At 44.4% G+C, this 24470-nt stretch overlaps 1 protein-coding gene across 2 annotated transcripts in view; it reads right to left on the bottom strand.

Annotated features, from left to right (window-relative positions):
• Positions 1-2229: 2229 nt before the first annotated feature.
• LOC142587103 (uncharacterized) overlaps positions 2230-24470 on the bottom strand; it is a 47204-nt gene continuing 24963 nt past the window's right edge. For both annotated transcript variants that reach the window (XM_075697990.1, XM_075697989.1), the window contains exons 5-7: positions 23325-23423; positions 13763-13864; positions 2230-2350 (exon numbers count right to left, since the gene is read on the bottom strand). In XM_075697990.1, coding sequence (XP_075554105.1) covers positions 2307-2350; positions 13763-13864; positions 23325-23423 — 245 coding nt within the window. In that variant the 3' untranslated portion in view covers positions 2230-2306. The remainder of the gene's footprint in view (positions 2351-13762; positions 13865-23324; positions 23424-24470) is intronic.

Here is a 24470-nt window from a genome sequence, read left to right as displayed (position 1 = left end):
AAATAAACATGGAGGATGAGTTTTGAACTCTAACAAACATGTGGAAATTTTTTCAGCTATATCTGTGATGGTCGAAAAAATGCTGGTTGATTTGGCGTGGAATGACCCCACAGCCTGTAAAAGAAATGAAAAAAAAGCGAGATCAGCTGTACAGACTGATGTAATGTGGGGATCAGTAACTTGTGATGTAATCAAATACCTTTCGGTAGGACAGAGCATGAATTTCATAGAATTGAAACACCTGGTTACTCTGTAGCATTATGAACCTTCCAAGTCATTGTTTCGCAATTTTATCATCTTAAATGTATAGTTTAGGAAACTATATGCTCGCAGGTGTTTGTTTAAACGCATTATCTATACGGTGTGGTCCACAATTCTCAATTTGAAGTATTATAATAAAACATTCCCAGTGGGGCATATTTATATGGTTTCATTCGTGTGCCAGCCTAGTCAACTTGCCTTCTGACACGGAGGAATAACATTTAGGAGTGGAAGATCCCGTCAGCGCGGGCACGCGCAGGTCACCGAATAACGTCCCATAAAATTTAGAGGATGTTTAATATTCGCCTTTAAGAGTGGAGCGCGATAGCATTCAAAGATCTCTGAGCGCTTCTCGCGGTCCCCGGCAACTGCAGCGTATGTAACTGTAATGTTTACCCGGAAACGCTAGCAGTGAACGCTATGCACGAAAGGGCGCTTTCTGGTAGAAATGCTGACTCTTACAGAGGCCGCGATGCCGCTGCGGTGAGTGCCATCTGGAAGTGTTTCAAGGAAGTGGGCGCGCTGCTTCGTGCACTCCGAGAAATTATAGCGCCGTCGTGCGCAAATGGCGGACGCCATCTCCGGTTTATGCATTGTAGAAACGCTAAAAAAGCTGGTTGAGTTCTCGCGTAGCAGAATTTTGTTTTTTCGTATATTCAAATTGCAATCCGAGCTCTATCATGTCTGTAGGTTGTGTGCAAGTCGTACTTTACAACTTTTCCACGTCTTTTAGCTTGACAAATTCAATTAGTTCAGTCCATTCGTTGCGTCACATGGAAGGCCTGGGTATGCGTGGTTCTAAAATATTTTTGTCGAAACGTCATCCAACGCCACACTCGGGAAGCCGACGCGGACGCCGACAGCGGATTTTTTGCGACAGGGGCTTGTTAACGCTGTCGCGTTAAAATCGGCTTGTCTTCCGCTTAAAGCAGACGACAAGCCGATGACATGGACGTTCGCTTCAGTGGGCCCCTCGTAATGCTGCATTTGTGCACCCTTAAGTCAAACAGCAACACCTTTTGGCGATGTCTGTTAAAGAGTGTTTTTTCGGTGTCTGTTAAAACCTGTGCATATATTATCTGCACGCAGGGATCAATAAAGTGCATTGATCTGTTAATGGTAGGCTGCAATCCATTAACCAAATGTTTTGATTTAGAGAATTCATTTATCCGCTCTGTTGAATCATTGGATTTTTGGCTAATCCTGCAGATTGTGTATTTCCCACAGTATACGTCTGATGCACAAAATTTGGAGATATAATATCGGGTGTCAGATATGTCTGAAGAACAGCAATATTTTATAAGAACACCTCATTTTAATTCACAAGTTCTTTGAAATATTTGAATAAATGATTTATTTGTTATTTATTTGTTTATGTACCTACATTTGCCCAACGGTGTTTTTTTTCTTGCGTATTAACGTGTGGCCATTCTTGACAAATCTTCTAGAATTCGTACCCCCTACAGTGTAACACAAGTTGCAGAAAATCTAAATCTTGCTTATACGTCTAGTACTTTTTGCGCAAACAGCTCTCATCATCTAGATGTACTTATTGCCGTTATGTGTGAAGCATGTAATTACGAGCTGTCTTTAAGCCTGTTTTCCCATACATTTCAACATGTGCGCTGGATCTGCACGAGTTTCTACCCATACTTCGTTGTCGGTCTGTATTTACCGTAGAATAAGCTAGCGCCAATTCGATGTGTTTGCCCAATGATTCTCTTCTATAAGAAAAACAATAAAGCATGTAATGCCTTTTTACGCAATCATACCTGATGAGCAACCAAAATACTGTCGAATTTTCAACAAGCCTTTAAAATTACATACTTCTTTTACTTTTTTGGCATACAGTAATGACTACTTTGTGAAAAATGCAATACTGACAGCTGTGACAACTTGTACATGTAATGTCTTTGATGTTAATAGTGAGGTTCTCTACTAATAAAAATTGTTGCCAAATCAGCTGGCGAACGTTTCTGTTAATTCATTTTATTATGAAGAGAAATCCTCTCCGATGACTCCTGAATCATGTATGGTGGTCCACGCTATCCTGATTTCCGACGATTTCCAAATATTCCTGTGCCTTGTCCTGAAAGAAAAAAAGAAAAAAAATCGCATTCAATAACAAAACACATAAGAGTATGCCGTCTAAAACAGTATAATACATAAAATGGTGTAGGTTACCTAATATTTAATAATGACCGCTAGAACAAGTTTATTTTTAATCCCACTGCTCAAGTGCGGCCGTCATTTCAGTTTCCTTTCATCTTATTCCGAGATCTCTCATAAGCTTTGCTTTATATGTGACACGAAGTTAGCGCCTTCAGAGAGTTTTACTGGCCCCTTTGTAACAGTTTAGAAGCTTTCACCAGTTGAATCGATGACTCATTCACCAGGTGGTTAGTTCACACCAATATAATATTTAATCGTGCAACAAACAATGAGTTATTGTTCATCGCGGGGTTAGCAAGTATCAATAAATTTACTATATGCGACTGGAACTGTGGCCGCGGGGCGTGCAATTTTTTGTACATGTAAAAGAGAACGCGTAAGGAAGGCTAAGAAGACATCGCGGTGGAGGTGCGCTGCGACATCAGATCACCAAATATAAGCTAGGATTGAAGCTCCAATATTCGCGTGCGCTTTTCCAGTATGCTCTTCCAATTCATAGCAAAGTTCAGGATAATAAATTCCATTTAACTTTAATTTGCTCTAATTATACGTCCCTGGTGCTCATGTACTGAAGCGTCCTTGCGGAGAACTACTTTGAAAGCCGCTAGCACAAGCAATAAAACAAATATGTATAGAACAATACTGTAAAATAAAAGCTTGTAACAACGTCAACTCGAAGCAATGTTGAGTGTGGCTGTGACATTTTCACGGTAATACTCAGCTGGCTTTCATAAACGACGCATCGCGAAGACAAAGTTGTGGCCCTGGCCCACTACTTTCTCACCGCAAGCTGCTGCTGTCGTGCAATGCAAGCCTATCACTGCGCACTCTCTATGATGCAACGCATTTTTATGATTTATCAGCAATAATGGTACTTTCGAGCGAACAGAGCGTTGAAACCGTACTTATGTGCATTCTATGACACGGTGACAAGCTATCGCTGATTTTGACAGTACGCAGCCACGATATTGCTCAAGAACGACTAGATCCCCACGGCTGCTTGCACCGCTCTCTGCAGCAATGGCAACACATTCCAGGAAACGTATAGACAAATTTGCGAAATTACATGTCGTTGTTAAAAATACTCTACCGATGTAGGACCGTCAAAGAACTGATATGTCACACAAAACTAAAATGTATAAGCGAGTTCTGCCAAACTTTGGATATACTAGGTGTCTATTTGATGGCTTGTAGCTTCGGTCAAACGTAGCAGAAGTTCCTGCATCGCACTTATTTAGGTATTGCCTGGATGTTATCAGTGTCCTCTTCAGTGCCCAATGCGATGCAACACAGCGATGCGAGCTTTTATCTTTGCGGCCGTAAACAAAGGCAGCATTGAGCTAGTATAACATACATAAAGAATACAAATTACGCATTGCAGTAAACTATTTGCGCGTAGAATCTTTTGGTTGTATGAATATCATAAATAGGGTCAAATATTTATTGCTTATTTTTTATCTGTACGTTTCAAAGCAAGATCACGGCACTCACATGTATTGCGCCGCACTTACATACGTCAAAAACGCCATCAGCACCTGATTTTCACTGTTGCATGAAAATGTTTACGGAATCCAGCTTAACATATTCGCTCTAAAAGCAGCTTATAATAGGTATGCCGGTCCGAGCAGCTCTGGACAGCGAAGCTGCGCAAATAAATTCTGATCCCCTTAGGAAATCCAAGAGGTTTATTGGCACCGCTACAAGTCTACGCAAAATTTTACGAACGTTTCATACGTTTTCTTGATAACCTTTAGTACAGCCAAGCTTTGTACAGATACCTGCGTTCCGCTTTTCCTTCATCGCCAATAGTTTTTCACTATTGCGCATGCTTTTGTAAATAGACATCGTTGTGGGGCACACATAAATTCTACAAATGTTTAAAATTGTTAGGGTCCAAAATAAAACAGGCTAGGTGACTATTTGTTACAGCTCTGTTTCAAAGGGGATCCAATAATTTATTATCAGCATCATCGTCATCATCAATTATGAGTATCGCGATCACGTTTCCATAGGGATAGGTTGTCAATAAAAATAGCTGTTTAACACTGCATTTAGGAGCACTGCTTCGTGCTGCCAGCTCAGCTGACGGCGCGTTAAACTGCCTTCCCCTAACTAGGGAAACATCTCGACACATTGTTCGAAGTGAGATCCAGAGACCTGGAGTTCTGCTGCTGCTACTCTGGGCCTCGGCGTTTCTATTTATCTTCTTGTGTTTTAGTCCTCTTGAGGTTTACAGTAGAACAAGCAGTAGTGCGTGATTGAAGCTTGTTGCTAACAGTTGAGTAGGTGCTTAGAAAAGTCTAACCTACAACAAGCTTCTCCAGGCTGGACGTATCGGTTGGATTCCATCGTTTGCGTATCTCTCTTAAACTAGCAGAAGTATACATCAATAATTACTTTGTTTGGGCTGTCCTGCTGCTGCAGTTTATCATATAGAATTACGTGTGCCCGGGACGTTTTCAATGTCGGATGTGTAGAGTTATCGAACAAATCGCAGGGTGCGTCAAGATAACTAGGCCTATTATTGTGTTCAGCAGAGAAAGATCTGAACATGACAGCCTCCATCTACAACCTAATAACGTTATTCTGAAAGTATTCAAATAGGTTTTAAGCTTCAAAAAGTCAAATTAATTTGCCTAATATTCAATGCCGATGGCATAGCACCCGCATCAGACAAGTATGCTGTGGTCTCAAGTTTGCAGTCTCTGATGAGCCTTGCTACAGTTCAGCACTAAGTATCCGTTTTCAACTAAAATGAACCCTCCAGGCCTAATATTTCGACCATTACTGCACCTATCTTACTGTTCCTGAATGGAAGCAATGATTAGACCTGGGGGCCCGCTCAAGCCACAGGGTTTGAATTGTTGAAGAAATGAAGACACAAAATCCCTTTGGTGCATATATATTCCAGACCTCACAGCGATTTTAAGTGAGCGCGCAATTTCCTATGGCCTCGGTGCCGTACTCCTAGAACATTATTCAGTTGGTGAAATACGTGCCATTAATCACATATCAAACGTGATTACAACAAAGATAAAAAATACAGCCAGATGGAAATGGAAGCTTTGGCTGCAGCTTTGGCAGTCCAGAGATTCGGCGAGTTTTTGTGGGCTCTCCAATTTTACAGTCAGATGGATCACCAGCCATGCGTTATGCTGCTAGCTTCAGTTGACCTCGGTATCATGCCTTCGAGTGTGCAATGTCTTAGGATTTTGCTCTTTCGTGAGTAATCCTCTGTTAGATACACACCAAAGTAGTTCCTAGCTACAGCTGGCACTTTGTTCAATGATCCTCAAGTTTTATCTCCCGTTTAAACCAAAAAGTGCAGACGTTGTTCCCTCTACCTCTTACGCACATCTTGATAAGGCTAGGGCTCAAGAGACATTTCACAAAGAGTGTACTACCTTGAAGAAAAAAATGCCCACGAGGCTGACCTAGTCCTGATTCCTACCACTTAACATTAGTCAATGCGTTTCCCATCGATTTAAGTCCCCCATTTGTCAGCTCTTTTTCTTGATAAATGAGTGACTCGTATTACCAGTCTTTCTGCGAAATAACATGTCAAGCTTGGTTAAAGATGTTCAGCAATGCATCAACCAATGTTTTACTTCAGCCAGAAGCCATTGACTAACGAAATCGAGACTGCTGTGGGGATCTTTTTTCGTGTGTTACCTCAAGTGTCCAGCGAACAGATCCTTTGGTATGAAGCGAGAATTGTTGACCACCTGGGGAAATAGTTGGCGCATATTTGTCTTAGCTTTGATGATATGATTGTTTACTCGTTGTGGACTACCGCGCTACACAGCTCGTATGTATTTCACTGCAATCCGCATCTGCAGAAACTGACATTCTTCGAGTAAGGCATTTTTCGGTAGACAGAGTATTCTTGATGTTATGTTAAGCGACACTAGGCTGTTGTTTGCCTGTACGAAATTTCCGAACTTTACTCACTTTATGGTTTCGGGCACATCACACGAATATTGATATTCGTGACCCGATGAAACATAACATAGGCTGCGAACCATGAATGACATATTGAAGGAAGCCAAAAATATATCCTTGGCATTAGTCGCTAAGTGTGACACTTAAGGCTTCAGTGGCTACAGATCAGCTCAATTTCTCTTGCTTCGCTCCCTCCAAAGGCCAACACTCGTCGATGCAATGAAACTGCACCCAGACCAGCTGTGGTCTCACAAAGGCCGGGGACAAAGCACAATGGCATTGTAAGACAAGGAACTAGAAGAAGCACCACATCTCGAAAGGTATTTGCGTGCCAAGCGGTGGCCTAAAGTTATGAGTCCTGCTTTAAAGCCACAGGCCTATGTATTTAAGACATGCGATGGCGTCCTTGTATAAGATGGTCGATATCTTATCCCAAGTGACACATCCCAGTCAGCGTCACTTAGTCCAAGGTCCACCTGCTTTGAATAATCCGCACAACACAGGCTCTGCAATGCAACAGTGAACATAGTCGGATACTTTACGGGAAGCTCCTTTCGGACCTTCTTTTTTGCGTGGAATACACACGTCTGTGGTTTATACAACCAAGATGTGTAGGTTAGCCAGTCAACGGGCACTCAAATAAATGGAAGCGTGTGGTTTTGTGGGTGTCTGTGTGGCGCATTATTGCCATGATAAATGCGTCTGAAAACACCTGACAAACAACCGTGCCCCCCACTTATTGACTGACCTGCATATGCTAATGCTCAGTGTTTGCATACAGCCCAATTCAAAGCTACAACTTCGTCCTCTGGAAGTGTGATGTTGCCTCCATAACGTATCGACAGTGGTTACTTATGGCAAATTGTATCTAAAAGTATGCCTATTTTGCGTTTGGGGAGATAGGTCTCGATGCTTTCTTTGCCGGTCCTCATTGGGATGCCGTCAATGGTAGACTGCTGTCTTTTATTTACAGCAGACGGAATCCCAGGCACGTCCGTGCACACTGAAACTTAAGAGTAACGAGAGGCCAATGCGGCGCTTACGGGACCTTGATCATCATCATCATCATCATCATCATCATTGCTTATATTTAATTAAGGACACCTGCCTGGGTATTACATAAGCGGGGGGGTTACAGAAGATAAGAATAAAAACAAGGATATGGTTACAATTTACTGCAAAACTCAGCCTGTGGATTCGTATGAGAACAGAAAGAAAAAAAAATGTCCAAGAGGCACACTGAACCTAATGCAAAAGCAAATCAGAAGAACAGTCAGAATGTTAGATGGCAATCGCAAAAGAACGAAAACACAGTAAAGTCATTATAAGGTTAGGGTTTGAGCTGATCAGTAAGCAGCTGTTTGAAGATAATGGGGTCACGTTCGTTGACAACTCCATCTGGTAAGTTGTTCCACTCTACGATGGCGCTAGGCAAAAACGATTTCTTAAAGGAAAATGTAGAACCATGCAAGCGCTGGATGCCGCAAGAGTTAAAAAGGCGAGGAGATCTACGCGTTGGCGGGATTAGAAGCTTTCCATGTGGTTGAGGGAAGTTAAAATGTAGTGGGTGGAAAAGGCACAGCTTTGCAATTTGCCGACAGTACACAAATGGTTCGAGCCCTATTGATGATTTCATCGCACTGACACTATCTTCATGGCTGTACCTGGAAGTGATGAAGCTAGCGGCAAGATTTTGTATTGATCCTAATATGTTAATTAAGTAAGCTTGGTGTGGGCACCAAAGAGCTGAGGCGTATTCAAGTTTACTTCGAATGAAATATTCATAAGCTAGTTTTCTTGTGAATGAGTCATCGTGAGTCAACGCAAACGCTGAAGTATTGGTAAGCCGCCGAAATAATAAAATGAAGCTTTGATGATACCAACCAAAATTTTAACCTCAGGATAGTGTTATAAGAGGCTCAATACGTAACGGTTGCAATACAATCTATAAATTTCATAGCATTTTCTCGAGTGTGATCAACATACACATGAGACTAACATTCTTGCACACCTACTGTAGATGCTTAACTGCCTAATTACTTATAATAAATTGGCATCTCGCTGTATCGAAATATCTAACACGTAAACAAATTTTCTGTTCTGAAGCTTTAGGTGCAGTGAAAATTTTATATTACGTGAATATGAACAACAAATATATCAAAAATAAGCGAGAAAGTCATACTATAGTTTGTTGCGATACACTGAAGGTTTTTTTTATTAACTTTCAAGCAATAAGTTTCTTTCAACCAGCATGTGTTTCTTCAAGCTTCCTATTGGCCCTCATTATGGTTGCAAATATGCCCACCAATAACATGAAATTCAAATTTGTGCCACCAAAGACAGAATAATGCATCAGGCATCATGCCAGTAAAATAAGCCAGAGGTCTTACCTCAGGTCAAAGCGATATGTTGAAATGAGTGAAATACAGAAAAAGTAAAGAGCAGATATCTGTGGTTTAACGTGGACAAAATATATAATCAGGTTATTGACCATAATACTTTCAAAATTGTTTTGTTGTTTGTGTTTATCAATCTTCAATGATTCCATATATTATCATGAGAAAATCTATTGTACTTATTACGACCTAAATTGGTACGGTCCTTTTAAAGTTCCAAGATAGGTACTTTTATTATTAGTGCGAATTAGAGTTGTCTACGTTTCCTTTCTCTATATGTTTAGCTCTGACATAGAGACACGATATAAGTTCTTGGGACTATACGATACATTTGCCGAAGGTAGCAAGTATAAGACAGTTGTCGCTTAAGGTGGTAGGCCACACACAAAAAAGTCTTTCTAAAATCGGAAGCCAGAATTTAAACATTTTTTCCCTGGATAAACATTCCCTATTTAGCTCATTCTACTATTTGTGGCGCAGACAATGGTTCACTGTGCTTCTTGCAGCAAAGTTTTATCATAAAATGTAGTATCCGTGCTATTAGCGATATCAGTGATAAGTAACTAATGAACTGCTGAATTGGGTAAATCATTGAATTTAATGTAGCTAACTGTACGAGCTATGCAATGAACTAGGACATATGCAATATTAAGAAAGTAATGTTCAAACTAAGCAAGAAGCAAGAATTCACAATTGATACTAAATTTATTTCCAAGCTGAGCTGTAAATACGAAAATACTACATCAGTTTCTTTTATTTTAGTTAGTTACGCAAACCTTTGTGAGGAATGAGTGTGCAGAATTTCGTATCAGTATGCTTAAGCGATAAAAAAGCTATCAAAGTTTGCGTACCATTAGGTGAACCAAATGCTTGTGTTGAGAAAAACGTAAACAAATCTTCAAACCATGTGAAAGATGTAAAAAACTACACTAAGGCCTAACAGGCACCAGCTTCATAGCTGCAGTCCCAAGAGATGCTATAGACTCTTCTTTTGTTCATGTGGCTGCTCGGTGACAAGATAAAACAAAAAAGATATTTTGAATAATACTTGTGGCTGCTCGGTGACAAGATAAAACAAAAGAAAATATCTTGATTTATACTTATATAAAAGAAGTAGTCTTGATTTTTGGTTTCGCATTACGAGGGTATTAGGTGAAAAACTCAATGTGACTACCAAACTAATCATGATAGGAAGACAATTCATTGCAACATGTGGCGGAATATTTGGGCATATATAAAATGCAAAAAGAAAAAAATTGTTCTGAAAAAAAAAGAAGGTTTCTTTTTAATGTGGCCTAACACCTTTAAGCAACTTGTTGAAATCAGTCATATACAAGTCGCAGATATATTATCCGTATCTCATAATGCAAATAAGGCTGCGTATAATATTAGAAGGAAAAAAAAGCAATAACGAAGTGACGCATAGGCAGTTTATATAGATATGAACCATCCCGCTTAGCATCTTTTTTCTTGCACTATGATAAACTTCACATCCACATGTAACCCTTCGCTTCCTTTAGTGAGTGAAAGTGGATGTCACCCCTAACAGTATGAGGGATCAAGTACAGTCCATTGCACAAATCCTATGGATACCCTCTAGCAGGTAGCGACCGGTACCCGTAACTTCAAATATTTCTTTTGTAATTCTGATTGCGCATTTTGTTCAATGATTCCTCTCTGCATGTTTTTCGTCCATTCGTACACTGCAATTCTTGGTAGGTTCATTTAATCTTCAGACTGCTGTTTTCTCGGCGTACCATAAATTTTCTCCTATGTCGCTCCCCAGTTCTGTCCATCACTACGTCTGATAAATACAAATTGTTCGTCTGCCATTAGACATCTGCCAGAGTGCACATTTTGGCACGCAAAAAATTAGGGAATTTCACGTGAAGAGCGAAGTATTGACAGCGACAAAAAAGTTTCGAGTTCAACTTTCAGCTGTCGGACAAATGCTCTAGCTATTCGCAGATCTGACGTATAGGTGTGACGCTGCACGCAATGCAACTGCTTTTGGACAGAACAAACAGTGCCCCGGCAGCTACCATGTGTCTCAGAAATCTGGCGTGGTGAGGAACGCCGCTAGACGTCTTTCATGCTCCCCACCTCCATAGCCTACGAGGTAACTAAAAGGGGAACCGTCAGCATCAGTCAACGCCAACCGAAGAATTGATATAGGTAGCTTAAGGTACACTTGTCGAGAACACCAGCAGATGTGAACAAGCTCTGCAGGAATACTATTCTGGTTACACTGCACGTGTGGGCGAAATTCGTGCAAGCAATGGAAAGCACAGTGCTGTCCGGTCTCCGCCACGAAGCCAATTAAGCGAAACGTTCACCATATGCGCACTTTGGAATGTTGTTCTAGCGGCCAAATGCACTCCTCGTCTTTTAACGGCATCTCAACGGCTCGCGAGGCACGTAAGCCGAGTTAACAGCGTAAGATGACCTTGGTGAGATGTGGCTTCTATCGCAGTAGAACTCATTTTTACACAGGCTTCACATCTTCTGGACCGTGTCGGGACAGTTGTTTCCAATGTCGCGTCGGGCAACAAATGCTGCTGCTTCGTTGGAAGGGCTAAATTGCGCTAGTGCAATCACCTGGACAACAGCGGCATAGACGAGCGTAACAGCGGCGTTGGCGTATCGAGCACTTGCTACTGAGCTTTATGTTTCTAAAGAATGGTAGTTGACAAGTAAAAATCCATGTAGTATCCCTTTATCTGACGCGATAACCTTATTCAGTTCATGTCCATGGCAAGTTTTACTTTATCAGAAACTGGCGCAATGAATCACTTTCATTATTAAAAACTAGGGTAGAGGTTCAATCTGACACAGCGTGAATGTGCATATACTAAGTGGAAAAAAAATAGCTTGGCGAATGAGGCCATTCGCATTCGTTAAGATAAAAAGAATAATGCCTAATTTGGTTTTACTAGATAAAGTGGATGCATTCAGTAGTGGATGAACGTAACAATATTTCATTGTTATACGCTAACAATTTGAATCGCAGCCAACTTATGTGACAGAACTCTGCATACTCGTATCAGCTAGAATCATGTGTTTTGATGTATTAAAGTTCTCTGAAATTTTAAAACAGCGTGATCTTTTCAAGTTACCAAACCATCTGGTCTCGATGGAATTACAATTAAACTTGTAAATCACAACGTAGATAATCTAGGGACATATACACCTCCTGGATTTTTTTATTCGCTCGCTCGATGTGGGACTCTACCATAATGTACTTAAATGTGTTAAAATTGTACCAGTGTATAGGTATGGGGACCATTCAACGCCATATAGTTGCATGCCAATATATATTTATGAGCGCTAAAAATTTCTGGAAATGTACTGGGAATAAATACATTAACGTATTTTTTGTCCACGTTCATGCTACTTTCTGAAAGCATACTTTACAATAAAGCATTATAAAAGCACTAAATACTAGAAGAACTTCAGGACTGACGACCAATATTTGCGGTAGTTTTGCTTGTCACCCACAAAGTAAATAAAACTCGCTACTACAACCGAATCATAGTCGTAGATTTCCTGCCAATTAAATGTATTCGACAAAATGGGTATTCGCATTCTCATGAGTGAACTTCACAGGTATGGGTTTCGAGGCAATCTTTATAACATATTTAGAGGTTACTTCTCCAACTGATTTCCAACGAGATTTCACTTTATCAGCACAAGAATCTTAACCGGAGTACCACAGGGCTTTGTTGCAGGTTCTGTGCAAAAATGATTTCCAATATATCCTTATATAAGCTGGAGGTCCGATGTACGCTGATAATGAAGCAATATATTTTGAAGTGGAATCAGTGGGTGAAATGGAGGCTGTAATAAGTAAGGTGCTTAGTATTGTGTTAAGGTGGTTTAACGGTAATCGGATTAGCATTCTTAAAGAAACTGAATTGCATAAGAAAAATTTCCGAGTATGCCTAGATAATACCCGAATGAATCTAGTAACAGATTTAGGTACCTACGCGTTACCTTTGATTATTATATAGAATGAGCTGCTGACCTTCACAATAGCTCCACTAAACCGGAAAATCGGTTCTATACTTCGGTAAACAGCATTTTATATATTATTTAGGTATAGCGTGCGCTGACTACAATTTACTTTTCTTCACACCTATTTATGTCATTTTATTGATATCTGAGAAGCAGCACATTTTACTTATGAACACTAATCAGCCGAATTTAAAATTGCGCATAAGTGCTTATAACGGTTTCTAAGTCAACAGAGGAGCATGCACATATGTTTAAAGCCTTCGGGTATTGTCATTCAAAGCGAACACATGTACACGGTAACCTGGGCCATTGTTCAAGTGTTAGGTAAAGACAAAACATTTCGATTAGGCCTATTTACCTCATAGACACAGAATAGAAGGGCCAACACTCACCCTCAGTCTAACCTTCCCAATTAAAAAAAAGTGTTTATGGAATGAGAAAACTAAAATTTATTAGGGCGTCAATTTGAATTCATATTAAATATACCATTGAACTTTCTAACTTTTCACAGTACGGAAGCATTCTTTATCATTTGACTAACTTTTATGGTGAGTTGCAGAAATATTTACGATAGTTTAATAAGCTTAAAGATTCGTGTGTCCCGTAAGTTACGTTCGTGTAAAAAATGTACAAAAAATAAAAGAACGCAGCATTTGCGGCGATGGTGGCTGGGCATAACAATATTTGAAGTATCTATAATGAACGTTCGAGCAGCAACAAATAAATTGCCTAAATATTACAAAATATATGTAGAGAGCTTGTGAACGACCCCGCATTTTACGAGGTTAAACACTGTCACACTCTTCAACAGATTGAATGGAACTCTGCGCCCTACATTCAATTTTTCTGGAATATGCCATGCTTGAACCAGACATCAAATAAGCCGACAGCTTCAAAATAAGCGTTATTTTCACGGCGTAGATCTGCATTGATATTTATTAGTGATTTGAGGCAGCCGAGAAAGTATTGCCACTTACCACAGCTGCAAATGCACTCAATGGAAAGCTCGTTGCAAATGGGCACTTCAGGGGCTGTACAAAATGACTTTAAGGCTTGCTTGCACGCTTTCGAAGGTTGTACTAAAATATGGATTTAAAAAGGGCAAAGGAGTCAGAGTAAGAAATTTTGAGGTCCTACAAACTGCGGTAATCACTGTGAGTTAAAGCATTTTACATACAACCAGCTGGTCAAGCACCATCGGGTGTGGTTCAGTGAAGGGTCACTAAGGGTCACTCGCGTCATGTGATGCGTGCCATGTCATGCATGTATGGCTTAAACATACCAATGCAAGGACATTACCCCGTCAACATTACGACATTATATGGCTAGACATATATGTATGAATGTGTGTATCTAAGCATTTTTCCGCCTACCTGGGTAACTGAGCCTGTCGTGCTTGCACCGGGTCTTTGTACTGCAACGTTAGGTAATATATAAAATCTCCGTTTCGAAATAAAAGGACAGTTTCTTTTGGGACATGCCCCCAGTCGTGCTGACCATGGGTTGATGGGTGAATTAGTTGGTAATTACAAAACATTAAATAAATAGCGTTTAAACTTCCTTTCAGTGGCCTCACTTTACATGAAACTTGAAGCGCATTCTACGTAAAAGTCATATCTACTTTCTATGTGTAAAGATGCGCTTACGCGCAGAAACACGACACAAGAAATTTTATCTGTCAGAACGCACGAAACTGAAACCTGGAGGCTGAAGCCAGCACAAAAGCGCAACCCAACTGGTAATGATACTGGTAATGTGCCATTCTGAAGGCCCAAACAATTGCGGCAGAACCCATTTCACAATACCCATCGACGATAACGCGCTAGCAATAATTCAGAATACTGACCCAACATAATGATGGCGTCTAAACGAGTGATGAGTAAAGGGTGTACTGCAGAGAGACTCGAGATTTCCAGCCTCCCAAGGAACACCCGTCGCCAACTTCCGCCACGCCCGCACACCTTACGTAAGACGTCTAAAATGTACGGTACACACGTACATGCGAATGCTAAGACACGAGTCATGCAGTCCGGGCTTCTCTCTTGCGCATCTTTATGGAGACGTTTTGCCATATAGAGGCACTGCCGAAACTGATAATGAGCAGCAGCAGCAGCAGCAGCGGCGGCGGCGGCGGCGGTGGCGGCGGCAGCAGCAGCAGCAGCAGCAGCAGCGGCGGCGGCGGCGGCGGCGGCGGCAGCAGCAGCAGCAGCAGCGCCGGCGGCGGCGGTGGCGGCGGCGGCAGCCGCGGCAGCAGCGGCAGCGGCGGCGGCGGCGGCAGCACCAGCAGCAGCAGCATACGTATCATAAGAAGCCAACAAACACTGACACTAAGGACAAGATAGGGGAAATTATTTGTGCTTAATAAATGAAATAAAGAAACGATAAATCAGCGGAAATTAAAGTGGATGAAAAAACAACTTGCCGCAGGTGGGAACAGAACCCCCAACCTTCGCATTCGGTTCCCACCTGCGGCATATATATATATATATATATATATATATATATATATATATATATATATGCACGAAACAAACAACGAACCTTTTGGGAGACGCATTGCATTTACTCAACGTTTTCGGCTGGTCCACCAGCCGAAAACGTTAATTACGCCTTCCAAAAAGGTTCGTCGTCTCTTGCCTGCATATGTTGCGTCGGGTCTTGCGTGCTGAACTTTGAACCCCCCCTCTCTCTCTCCCTATATATATATATATATATATATATATATATATATATATATATATATTACACGTAGCACCTAGCCTGTGTGGGTTTAACGACCAGTTGCCTTCACCCAAAAACCTGACGTACACGTGACGCCCGCGCCTGAAAGGGTGTTCCACATCTGCCGGCAAGGTTTGCGAGCGGTGACGCTGGCGAACACTCCCAGGGTTAGTTAGAGTAGTAACACACAAATACCAAAAAATAGCAGCTTGGTAGCTCAACTGGTAGAGAATCACACGCGTAATGCGATGAGGCGGGATCGTTCCCCACCTTTGACAAGTTGTTGTTTCATCCGCTTGCAGTTTCAATAATTTATCATTTCTTTAATTCAACCAGTATATGCTACTAATTTTCCCTGTGTTGTAAGTGGTGGATTTGTTTGTCGGCTTCTTATGATAATATACATATATATATATATATATATATATATATATATATATATATATATATATATATATATATATATATATATATATATATATATATATATATATATATATATATATATATATATATATATTGAAAGGGGGTTTATTGCAGCTCGTACGAGGGATCGCAAGTCGCTCTTGATCGCGAGTTCTAGCCGTTCGCATCAGCAGCCCGAGCTCGGGTCTCGCGCCGCAGCGGTGGCAGTGCGCACAGCGCCACATGCATGTTACCCACTACAATTGCCCCCACGGCGAAGAGGAGCCATCCTGGCGACTTAAGGTGATGACACGATAAGGGGGTCGTGGTACGGCTTCAGGCGACTGATGTGAACCGTCTGGCGGCCACGGCGGCGTTTGTCCGAAGATGGCATCACCGGTTCGACCACATAATTCACCGGCGATGTACACGCGACGATCCGGTACGGACCCTGATATTTCGGAGCAAGCTTTGGGCTAAGGCCAGGGGATTGGAAGGGCAGCTGAAGCCAGACGTGAGAGTCCACGGCGAAGGACTGTGTGGGCTGCCCGTTGTCGCGTCGATCTTAGGGGATACCTTGGGTATCCGACGTAAACGAGCGAGCCAGTTGGCGGCACTCTTCAGCGTGGCGAGCAACTTCGGAAAGAGGGGTGAATTCAGAGGCATCCGGATGATATGGTAGCACGGTGTCCAGGGTAGTGGATGGTTCACGTCCATAAAGAAGGAAAAATGGGGAGAAGCCTGTGGTAGCCTGAACGGCGGTGTTATACGCGTACGTCACAAAAGGGAGGACATCGTCCCAATTGGAATGATCAGACGCAACATACATGGTGAGCATGTCACCCAGAGTGCGGTTGAACCGTTCCGTGAGACCGTTAGTCTGTGGGTGATACGCCGTAGAGGTGCGGTGAATAGTGCGGCAAGCGGCGAGTAGCTCATTAATAACTTCGGATAAGAAGACACGGCCTCGGTCGCTGAGCAGTTCTCGCGTTGCGCCATGCCGTAAGATGAAATGCCGTAACATGAATGCGGCGACGTCGCGAGCAGCAGCCGAAGCAAGTGCAGCAGTTTCGGCATATCTTGTGAGGTGGTCTACTGCAACAATTATCCAACGATTTCCTTTAGCAGTGGATGGAAGAGGCCCATAGAGGTCAATGCCAATCCGATCAAAAGGACGTGCAGGACACGGCAAAGGTTGCAGAGGGCCAGTCGTATGAGGAGATGTCTTGCGTCGCTGACAGGCTACACATGACCGAATGTATTTGCGGACATAAGAATACATGCCGCGCCAGTAGTAGCGCTGACGGAGCCGCTCGTAGGTTTTCAGGACGCCAGCATGAGCTTGTTGGGGGTCGGCGTGGAAATACGTGCATATGTCGGAGCGCAAATGGCGAGGGATGACTAGCAGCCATTTGCGACCATCCGGCTGATAGTTTCGGCGGTACAAGATGGCGTCCCGCAGCACGAAATGGGTGGCTTGGCGACGAAGGGCTCGAGGGCATGTAGCCGACGAAGAACTGTGAAGAATGTCAATGAGAGACACAATCCACGGATCTTTCCTCTGTTCAGACGGCATGTCAGTAACAGCAAGTGTAGCAACCGGGCACTCTACGGGGGAGGGTGGCGTTTCGTCGGATCTCAAGGGCGATCGGCAGAGTGCATCGGCATCAGAATGTTGGCGCCCGGATCGATAGATGACGCAAATGTCAAATTCTTGGAGCCGAAGGGCCCAACGTCCAAGACGGCCTGACGGGTCCTTCAGTGACGCAAGCCAGCAGAGCGCGTGGTGGTCTGTCACAACATCGAACGGATGGCCATACAAGTAAGGGCGAAATTTGTGTAACGCCCAAACTATAGCCAAACATTCTTTTTCTGTGACAGAATAATTGGTTTCTGCCTTCGTGAGGGCCCGGCTCGCATATGCAACCACATATTCCGGAAAGCCAGGCTTGCGTTGCGCAAGGACGGCTCCAAGACCAACGCCACTGGCGTCCGTATGAACTTCGGTCGGTGCAGTCGGGTCATAGTGGCGTAGAACAGGTGGTGAGGTAAGCAGACGACGCAAAGTGGTGAAGGCTTGGTCACATGCCGGAGTCCAATCGCGAAGGTCACCTGGGCCAGCCAGGAGCTTCGTCAGAGGAGCGATGATGCAGGCAAAATTGCGTACAAAGCGTCGAAAATACGAGCAAAGGCCGATAAAACTTCGGAGCTCTTTCAGTGTAGTCGGCCGCGGAAATTCTGCGACAGCACGAAGTTTGTCAGGGTCGGGAAGGACGCCGTCTTTGGAAACGACATGGCCAAGTATGGTCAGCTGGCGGGCGCCGAAGCGGCACTTTTTCAAGTTAAGTTGAAGGCCGGCGGTGGCAAGACAAGTAAGGACGTCGCGTAGACGAGAGAGGTGAGAGGTGAAATCAGGGGAGAAAACTACCACGTCGTCTAAATAACACAGGCACGTCTTCCATTTGAGGCCTCGCAGAATATTGTCCATCATTCTTTCGAATGTCGCTGGCGCATTGCAGAGGCCGAATGGCATTACCGTAAACTCATACAGGCCATCAGGCGTAATGAAAGCTGTTTTCGAGCGGTCGGATTCATCCACTGGCACTTGCCAATAGCCCGATCGCAAGTCCAAAGAAGAAAAGAATTCAGCACCATGTAGACAATCCAGGGCGTCATCTATGCGCGGTAGAGGATAGACATCCTTTCGTGTAATCTTGCTGAGGCGACGATAGTCCACACAGAAACGAATCGAGCCATCTTTTTTCTTAACGAGTACTACGGGCGATGACCAAGGGCTGCAGGATGGCTTGATAACACCACGGTCAAGCATGTCTTCAACTTGCTCGGTGATGACACGACGCTCGGTGGATGACACGCGGTGCGGACGCTGGCGTAATGGTGCGTGGTGTCCCGTATCAATGTGGTGAGAGACGGTACTTGTGCGGCGTAACGATGCTTGGTTCCAGTCAAAAGACGCGTGAAACTCATTTAAAAGAGTAATTAGCCGCTCACGTTGTGTCGGCTCGAGGTCATCGGCAATGGAGCGACAAAAAACATCCGGTGGGACTCGGTTAGATGGCACATGGGGCGTCAGTGCTGTTACGTTGGCAGTATCGACGTCGTCGGCCATGGGGAAGTGCACAATAGCGTCAGCGTCCACAGACTCGATGGTGCCAATAGTCTCGCCACAATGCAAAGCCAAAGTGCACGAATTTGGGTTAGAAATCAGTATTTCTGCAGCACCATGGTGAACCGTGAGGAGGGCGAATGGCAACAATATAGGCTGGCGGCGAATGAAGACGGCAGCGGGTGTAAACATGACCGTCGCTTCGGCAAGCGATGCGCATGAAAGAGGGACAAATACAGCACTGTGAGGAGGAAGGTCAGTATCTGAAGCTACACAGATCCTGCTAAGATCGTGAACTTGAAAGTCGCGAGATGGCAAATCGCACAGAACGGAGAACTGAACCTCAGCACGTGCACAGTCGATGACGGCATGATGGCACGACAGAAAATCCCAACCGAGAATGACATCGTGGGAGCAACAAGTTAACACAAAGAAATCAATGGAATACAAAATGTCTCGAATCAGCACTCTGGCAGTGCACATAGCCACTGGCTGTACTTGTTGCGCACTGGCTGTTCTAAGCAATGGAACCGAAGGCTTCATGGTCACTTTCCGCAATGCACGACAAAGCTTCTCACTAATCACGGACACAGCAGCACCTGTATCGACGAGCGCAAGGGATTTGATGCCATCAACGCACACTTCAATGACGTTAGCGGGGGAAAAACGAGGACTTTGATGTTCCGACGATGACGCAGTTCGTGTCTCAGGAACTGCGGAAATCAGTTTTCCGCCTCAGTAGTACTGGCACTGGGTCTACGACGCATGGGTGAGAGTGAGCGCCGACGAGGGGAAGGCGAGCGACGAGTGCCGTAGAGCTGTGACTGCGGTGCCGGTATGTCATCAGCAGCGTAGACTTCCGGTAGTGGTCGTGAAGGCATACGGAAAGGTCGGAAGTCGGAGCTGGGTCGTCGCGGGGTGCCCAGGAATGGCCGGCAAGCGCCGCCGGCAGAAGCGCACTACATGACCCGGGGTACCGCAGGCATAGCATATTGGGCGGTTGTCAGCAGTGCGCCAAGGATTTGGACCCCGCTGCTGTGCACTGAAAAAGGGATCCGCCGGCTGGCGAGGCGAAGGCGGAGGAGAGAACACCGGCGGGCGAGGCGCTGAAGGCGGAGGAGAGAACCCCTGTAGACGAGGCGCCCGTGCAACGGCTTCAGCATACGTCAGAGGCGCGGCCACGGGAGCCGGCTGACACGGAGGTGGAAGAGCTTCGGTCACTTGCTCTTGAATTATCTGTCGGAGCGCTGGAGCCAAACATTGAGAAGGCTTCTCCGTGGTCGGCAAAATCGAGAGCTGTCGTGCGACCTCCTCGCGCACAAATTCTTTTATTTGCGTCAGCAAGGTTGTGTGGTTGTCGCCAATAATTAATGCTGCTAACGAATCTTCCGTAGGCGGTGGGCGCCGAGCTAAGATGCGTTGTTTCCGTAGCTCGTCAAAACTTTGGCACAAATTGATAACTTCGGCCACGGTACGCGGATCCTTCGCTAACAACATCTGAAAGGCGTCCTCATCAATGCCTTTCATAATGTGTTTGATCTTGTCCTGTTCTGACATTGACGGATTCACGCGCTTACACAGGTCAATGACATCTTCGATGTAACTTGTGAAAGTTTCACTGTGATGTTGCGCACGCCCCCGTAAGCGTTGCTCTGCGCGAAGCTTGCGCACAGCGGGGCGCCCGAACACTTCAGCGAAACTTGTTTTGAATGTGCTCCATGTTCCGAAATCGTGTTCGTGGTTTCGGAACCAGAGGTTCGCGACGCCGGTTAAGTAAAACAACACGTTGTGCAACTTGGTGACGTCGTCCAACTTGTTATGCTGGCTCACCCGTTCGTAAGATGACAACCAATCCTCCACGTCATGATCATCGGTGCCGCTAAAGATGGCAGGATCACGCTGGCGCAACACACCGGAAACGATTACCGCCGGAGGCTGTGGTGCATCTTCCTGGGTGGTTTCGTCAGGCATGGTCGTAGCAGTCGGTAGCGTCCGGCTTCGGAGTTCCAGTTTCCGAGGTCTACCCCGCAGCTCCACCAAATGAAAGGGGGTTTATTGCAGCTCGTACGAGGGATCGCAAGTCGCTCTTGATCGCGAGTCCTAGCCGTTCGCATCAGCAGCCCGAGCTCGGGTCTCGCGCCGCAGCGGTGGCAGTGCGCACAGCGCCACATGCATGTTACCCACTACAATATATATATATATATATATATATATATATATATATATATATACTATGCGTTAGATATATATTATCTCATCGCACCACGAATGAAATTCACGGCAGTGTCGCTAGATGAGGCAGTCTCTCTAGAAGGAAGAGCAAGTAAGAAGCACGGCTACAACTCCGCACTGTCAAATCATGACAAATTGGATCGAGTTTTTATTAAGCTCACGAATTGCAAAATTGTGTTATTTTAGCAAGCTTGCGCACGCCGTTGTAGCTAAAGCATGTGCTTTCACCAACATGCCTAAGCCATATCATAACAGAGAAGCTGTACCTGGCTGGCGGATTCGTCCTTTCGTCCGTCGGAAGCACGCCGAAAGCGCTTGCGGGGCAACCTCATGTCCATGCGCAAAAAAAAAAGACAGGCCCGTGATTGGTTGTGCCAGTAGTGACATTGCATCCGAGCTGTCACACAGCAGACTCTCTGCGGCTATGAAATTGGTAGGCCACGGATCACACGTACTCCTGAGGAGCAGGCAGCTTTATATCAGTAGCGCCGCGAGCCGAACCGAGAACAAGCTCGTCTACGCCGTGGCGATGCTGCTGCTCGGGCACAAGAACAGTGTAGTGCAGCTGTGAGCAAGCACCAACTGCGTACCGAGGATACGGCAGCGTACATACCAAGCCATCGTTTAATGAACCGACGGGATTAACCCAGAGATAAACACCGGGGCTGCACGTTTCATCTTCGCTGGTTAACCATATGTGCGTAGTGCTGAGGCAGTGTTTTTTTTTCAGCGAAGCTTGTATTCACTCACAAGAGGAGCTGTCATGGTCACTAAATAAAACTGTTGCTCCCAGAACTGAGCAGCGCACGCCACGCGCGCAACCAATCAGAGCCGTTTTTTTCCTCCGTATAGGGAAAGGGCAGGAAAGCGTTTCGTTCGCACTGCACCGGCTTTGTTTCATTTCGGTCTCGGAAAACGAATGAGATGGCGAAGCGTTGTGCGTTCCCCCGATGAACAGGCAGCCTTCGATGAGCAGTGGCGAGAACTCGCCTGTGAAAGAGCTTGCCGTATGCGGGCCGAGCCAGTTTTCCGAGCCGCCTGATCTCAGGCAATCCGAGAGCAAGGAAAAGACCTCGGGCTGTGGGAGCGGGAGGCCGGAGCAATCCATCAGCGTTACCGGTGGGTTACATAATCGTGATCAAGTACAGGTATAGTCGGACAAGCTTCGCTTGCCCCAATTTTCTGCTAGGGCAAGGTTTCGAATTTCTTTATCTTGGTAATAAACTAAGTGAGTAGCTTTTGCTGCCGACTTAACGGATTAACCAGCACGAAAGGCCACAGTGATATTGTAGTTATGGCACCAGTGGTGTCTAGCATCGCGTCGGAAAGAACAGTCTGGTTTACTATGTGAGTCCTCTTGTGAAAAAAAAAGCTAATCCGAGAATCCGAGCACTTATGAGTTGTGAATGCGAAAGCAATAATGTCCAAAAGAATGGCGCTAAGTGGTGCTTCGAGTTTTACCGTGCGAGTAACGTATCATAGAGGTACATGCTCTCCGAGCCGGCAAGCTCCAGCTGCCTCCGGGGCCGACGCCGCATGCGATAGACACTGCGATGCCCATCGGGCGAAACGTCGCCGTGAGGCCGTCTTCCCTCACGCAACTCCTGCTGCGCTAACGCTAACGCTGCAGAAATCCTCGAACGGTATTGGTGATTGGTTCACCAAACAATGCCAGCTTCTGCACTAGCACTTTATCCCCCTAGTATTCTTTTCTTTTGAAATAGCTTCCGGCCAGCAGATCTCAAAAATATAATTCAGACAAATAAATGTTCTCACTATTGTTTCAATAATAATATCTGGGGTTTTACGTGCCAAAACCACTGTCTGATTATGAGGCACGCCGTAGTGGAGGACTCCGGAAACTTTGACCACCTGGGGTTCTTTAACGTGCACCTAAATCTAAGCACACGGGTGTTTTCGCATTTCGCTCCCATCGAAATGCGGCCGCCATGGTCGGGATTCGATCCCGCGACCTCGTGCTCAGCAGCCAGACACCATAGCCACTGAGCAACCAGGGCGGGTACTATTGTTTCATAAAATACTAATTTTCTTACTGCAGTTTACGAAAGATGTTTTCCCATTTTTCATTGCGCAAACCCTTTTTTGTCCAAAATTGCACGAAGCTTGGCTCCCACACCGAGGTGGCGATGGGCCTAAAATGAAAGAACAAGATGAACAATCGTCACGCTCAGTGCTTCTGGAGTTAGTAATTCTCTTTCTTTGAAAGTGAATGTTTCTTGTTTGTAGAAGGCCTATACCGTAATAGCACGGACTTTTGACTCGTAATTCGCCTCATCAATGTTATGCACGAGGTTTTGAAATATAGGCTTAACTCTTTCGTTACCGCGACGAAATGTTCGTGTTTATAAGTCTCGAAAACAAATTAATTAGCACTACAAATACCATTCCAATACGTATTGCAGCATAGCATATTGCACACAATGAAATGCTCTTTCTAAATATATTCGTTGCCAAGAAAACATTTATTACTTAAAGCATAAAAATTCCAGAAAGCGCCATTTCTGCTAACAGTTGATAAAAACAACAATAAAAAACATTATACCTACAAAACACTTTATATCGAAGGAAATTAAGAATACACATTTCAATGATAAATAAGCCAGGAATATTGTCTGAAAAATTAAATGCTTAGTACGCCGCCATACTTTGGATATCAAAAAAAGACAGACTAGTTCATCGCTCATGCCAAGTGACGAAGCAGGTGTTGGGTTTTGTGAAGCATAGGTGCATTCCGCACTTTTGTAAAAGAAACGGCTGGTTTTCGTTCAACTTTGTGGTACTCGTAAAACATTTTGCAGTTCCACCTTTTCGATATCTGAGGATGGTCCGATGACAAGTCCAAGGAACGCACTATACCAGATCGTCTAGAGTCATGCACCTCTTTCCAGGACCGATCGATATCAGTGTAGCTGGGCAACTACAGAATTATGCATCCAGTCGTATCTATTTGCATTTTTTACAGATTGTCTTTATCGCCTGCAGAGAAGGGTAGAAAGAAATCCACTGTTGTAAACTGTCTTGCGCTGGGCCGGTATGTGCTAGGGGCGGCCTTGGCGGGAACGAAAGTTTCTTTACTGCCGATGGCAGTACATCATGATCAAGGGAAGTATGCGCCTTGAAGATAACCAGTAGAGCTCTCAGGTCGTAAAGAAAGATCGGCAGATAAGCGCGCACAAAGA

This window comes from Dermacentor variabilis, chromosome 7, assembly GCF_050947875.1.
Source record: "Dermacentor variabilis isolate Ectoservices chromosome 7, ASM5094787v1, whole genome shotgun sequence".
Classification (NCBI taxonomy): domain Eukaryota; kingdom Metazoa; phylum Arthropoda; class Arachnida; order Ixodida; family Ixodidae; genus Dermacentor; species Dermacentor variabilis.
The sequence above is the reverse complement of the archived record's forward strand: the minus strand, read 5'-3'. Positions and strand labels throughout refer to the sequence as shown.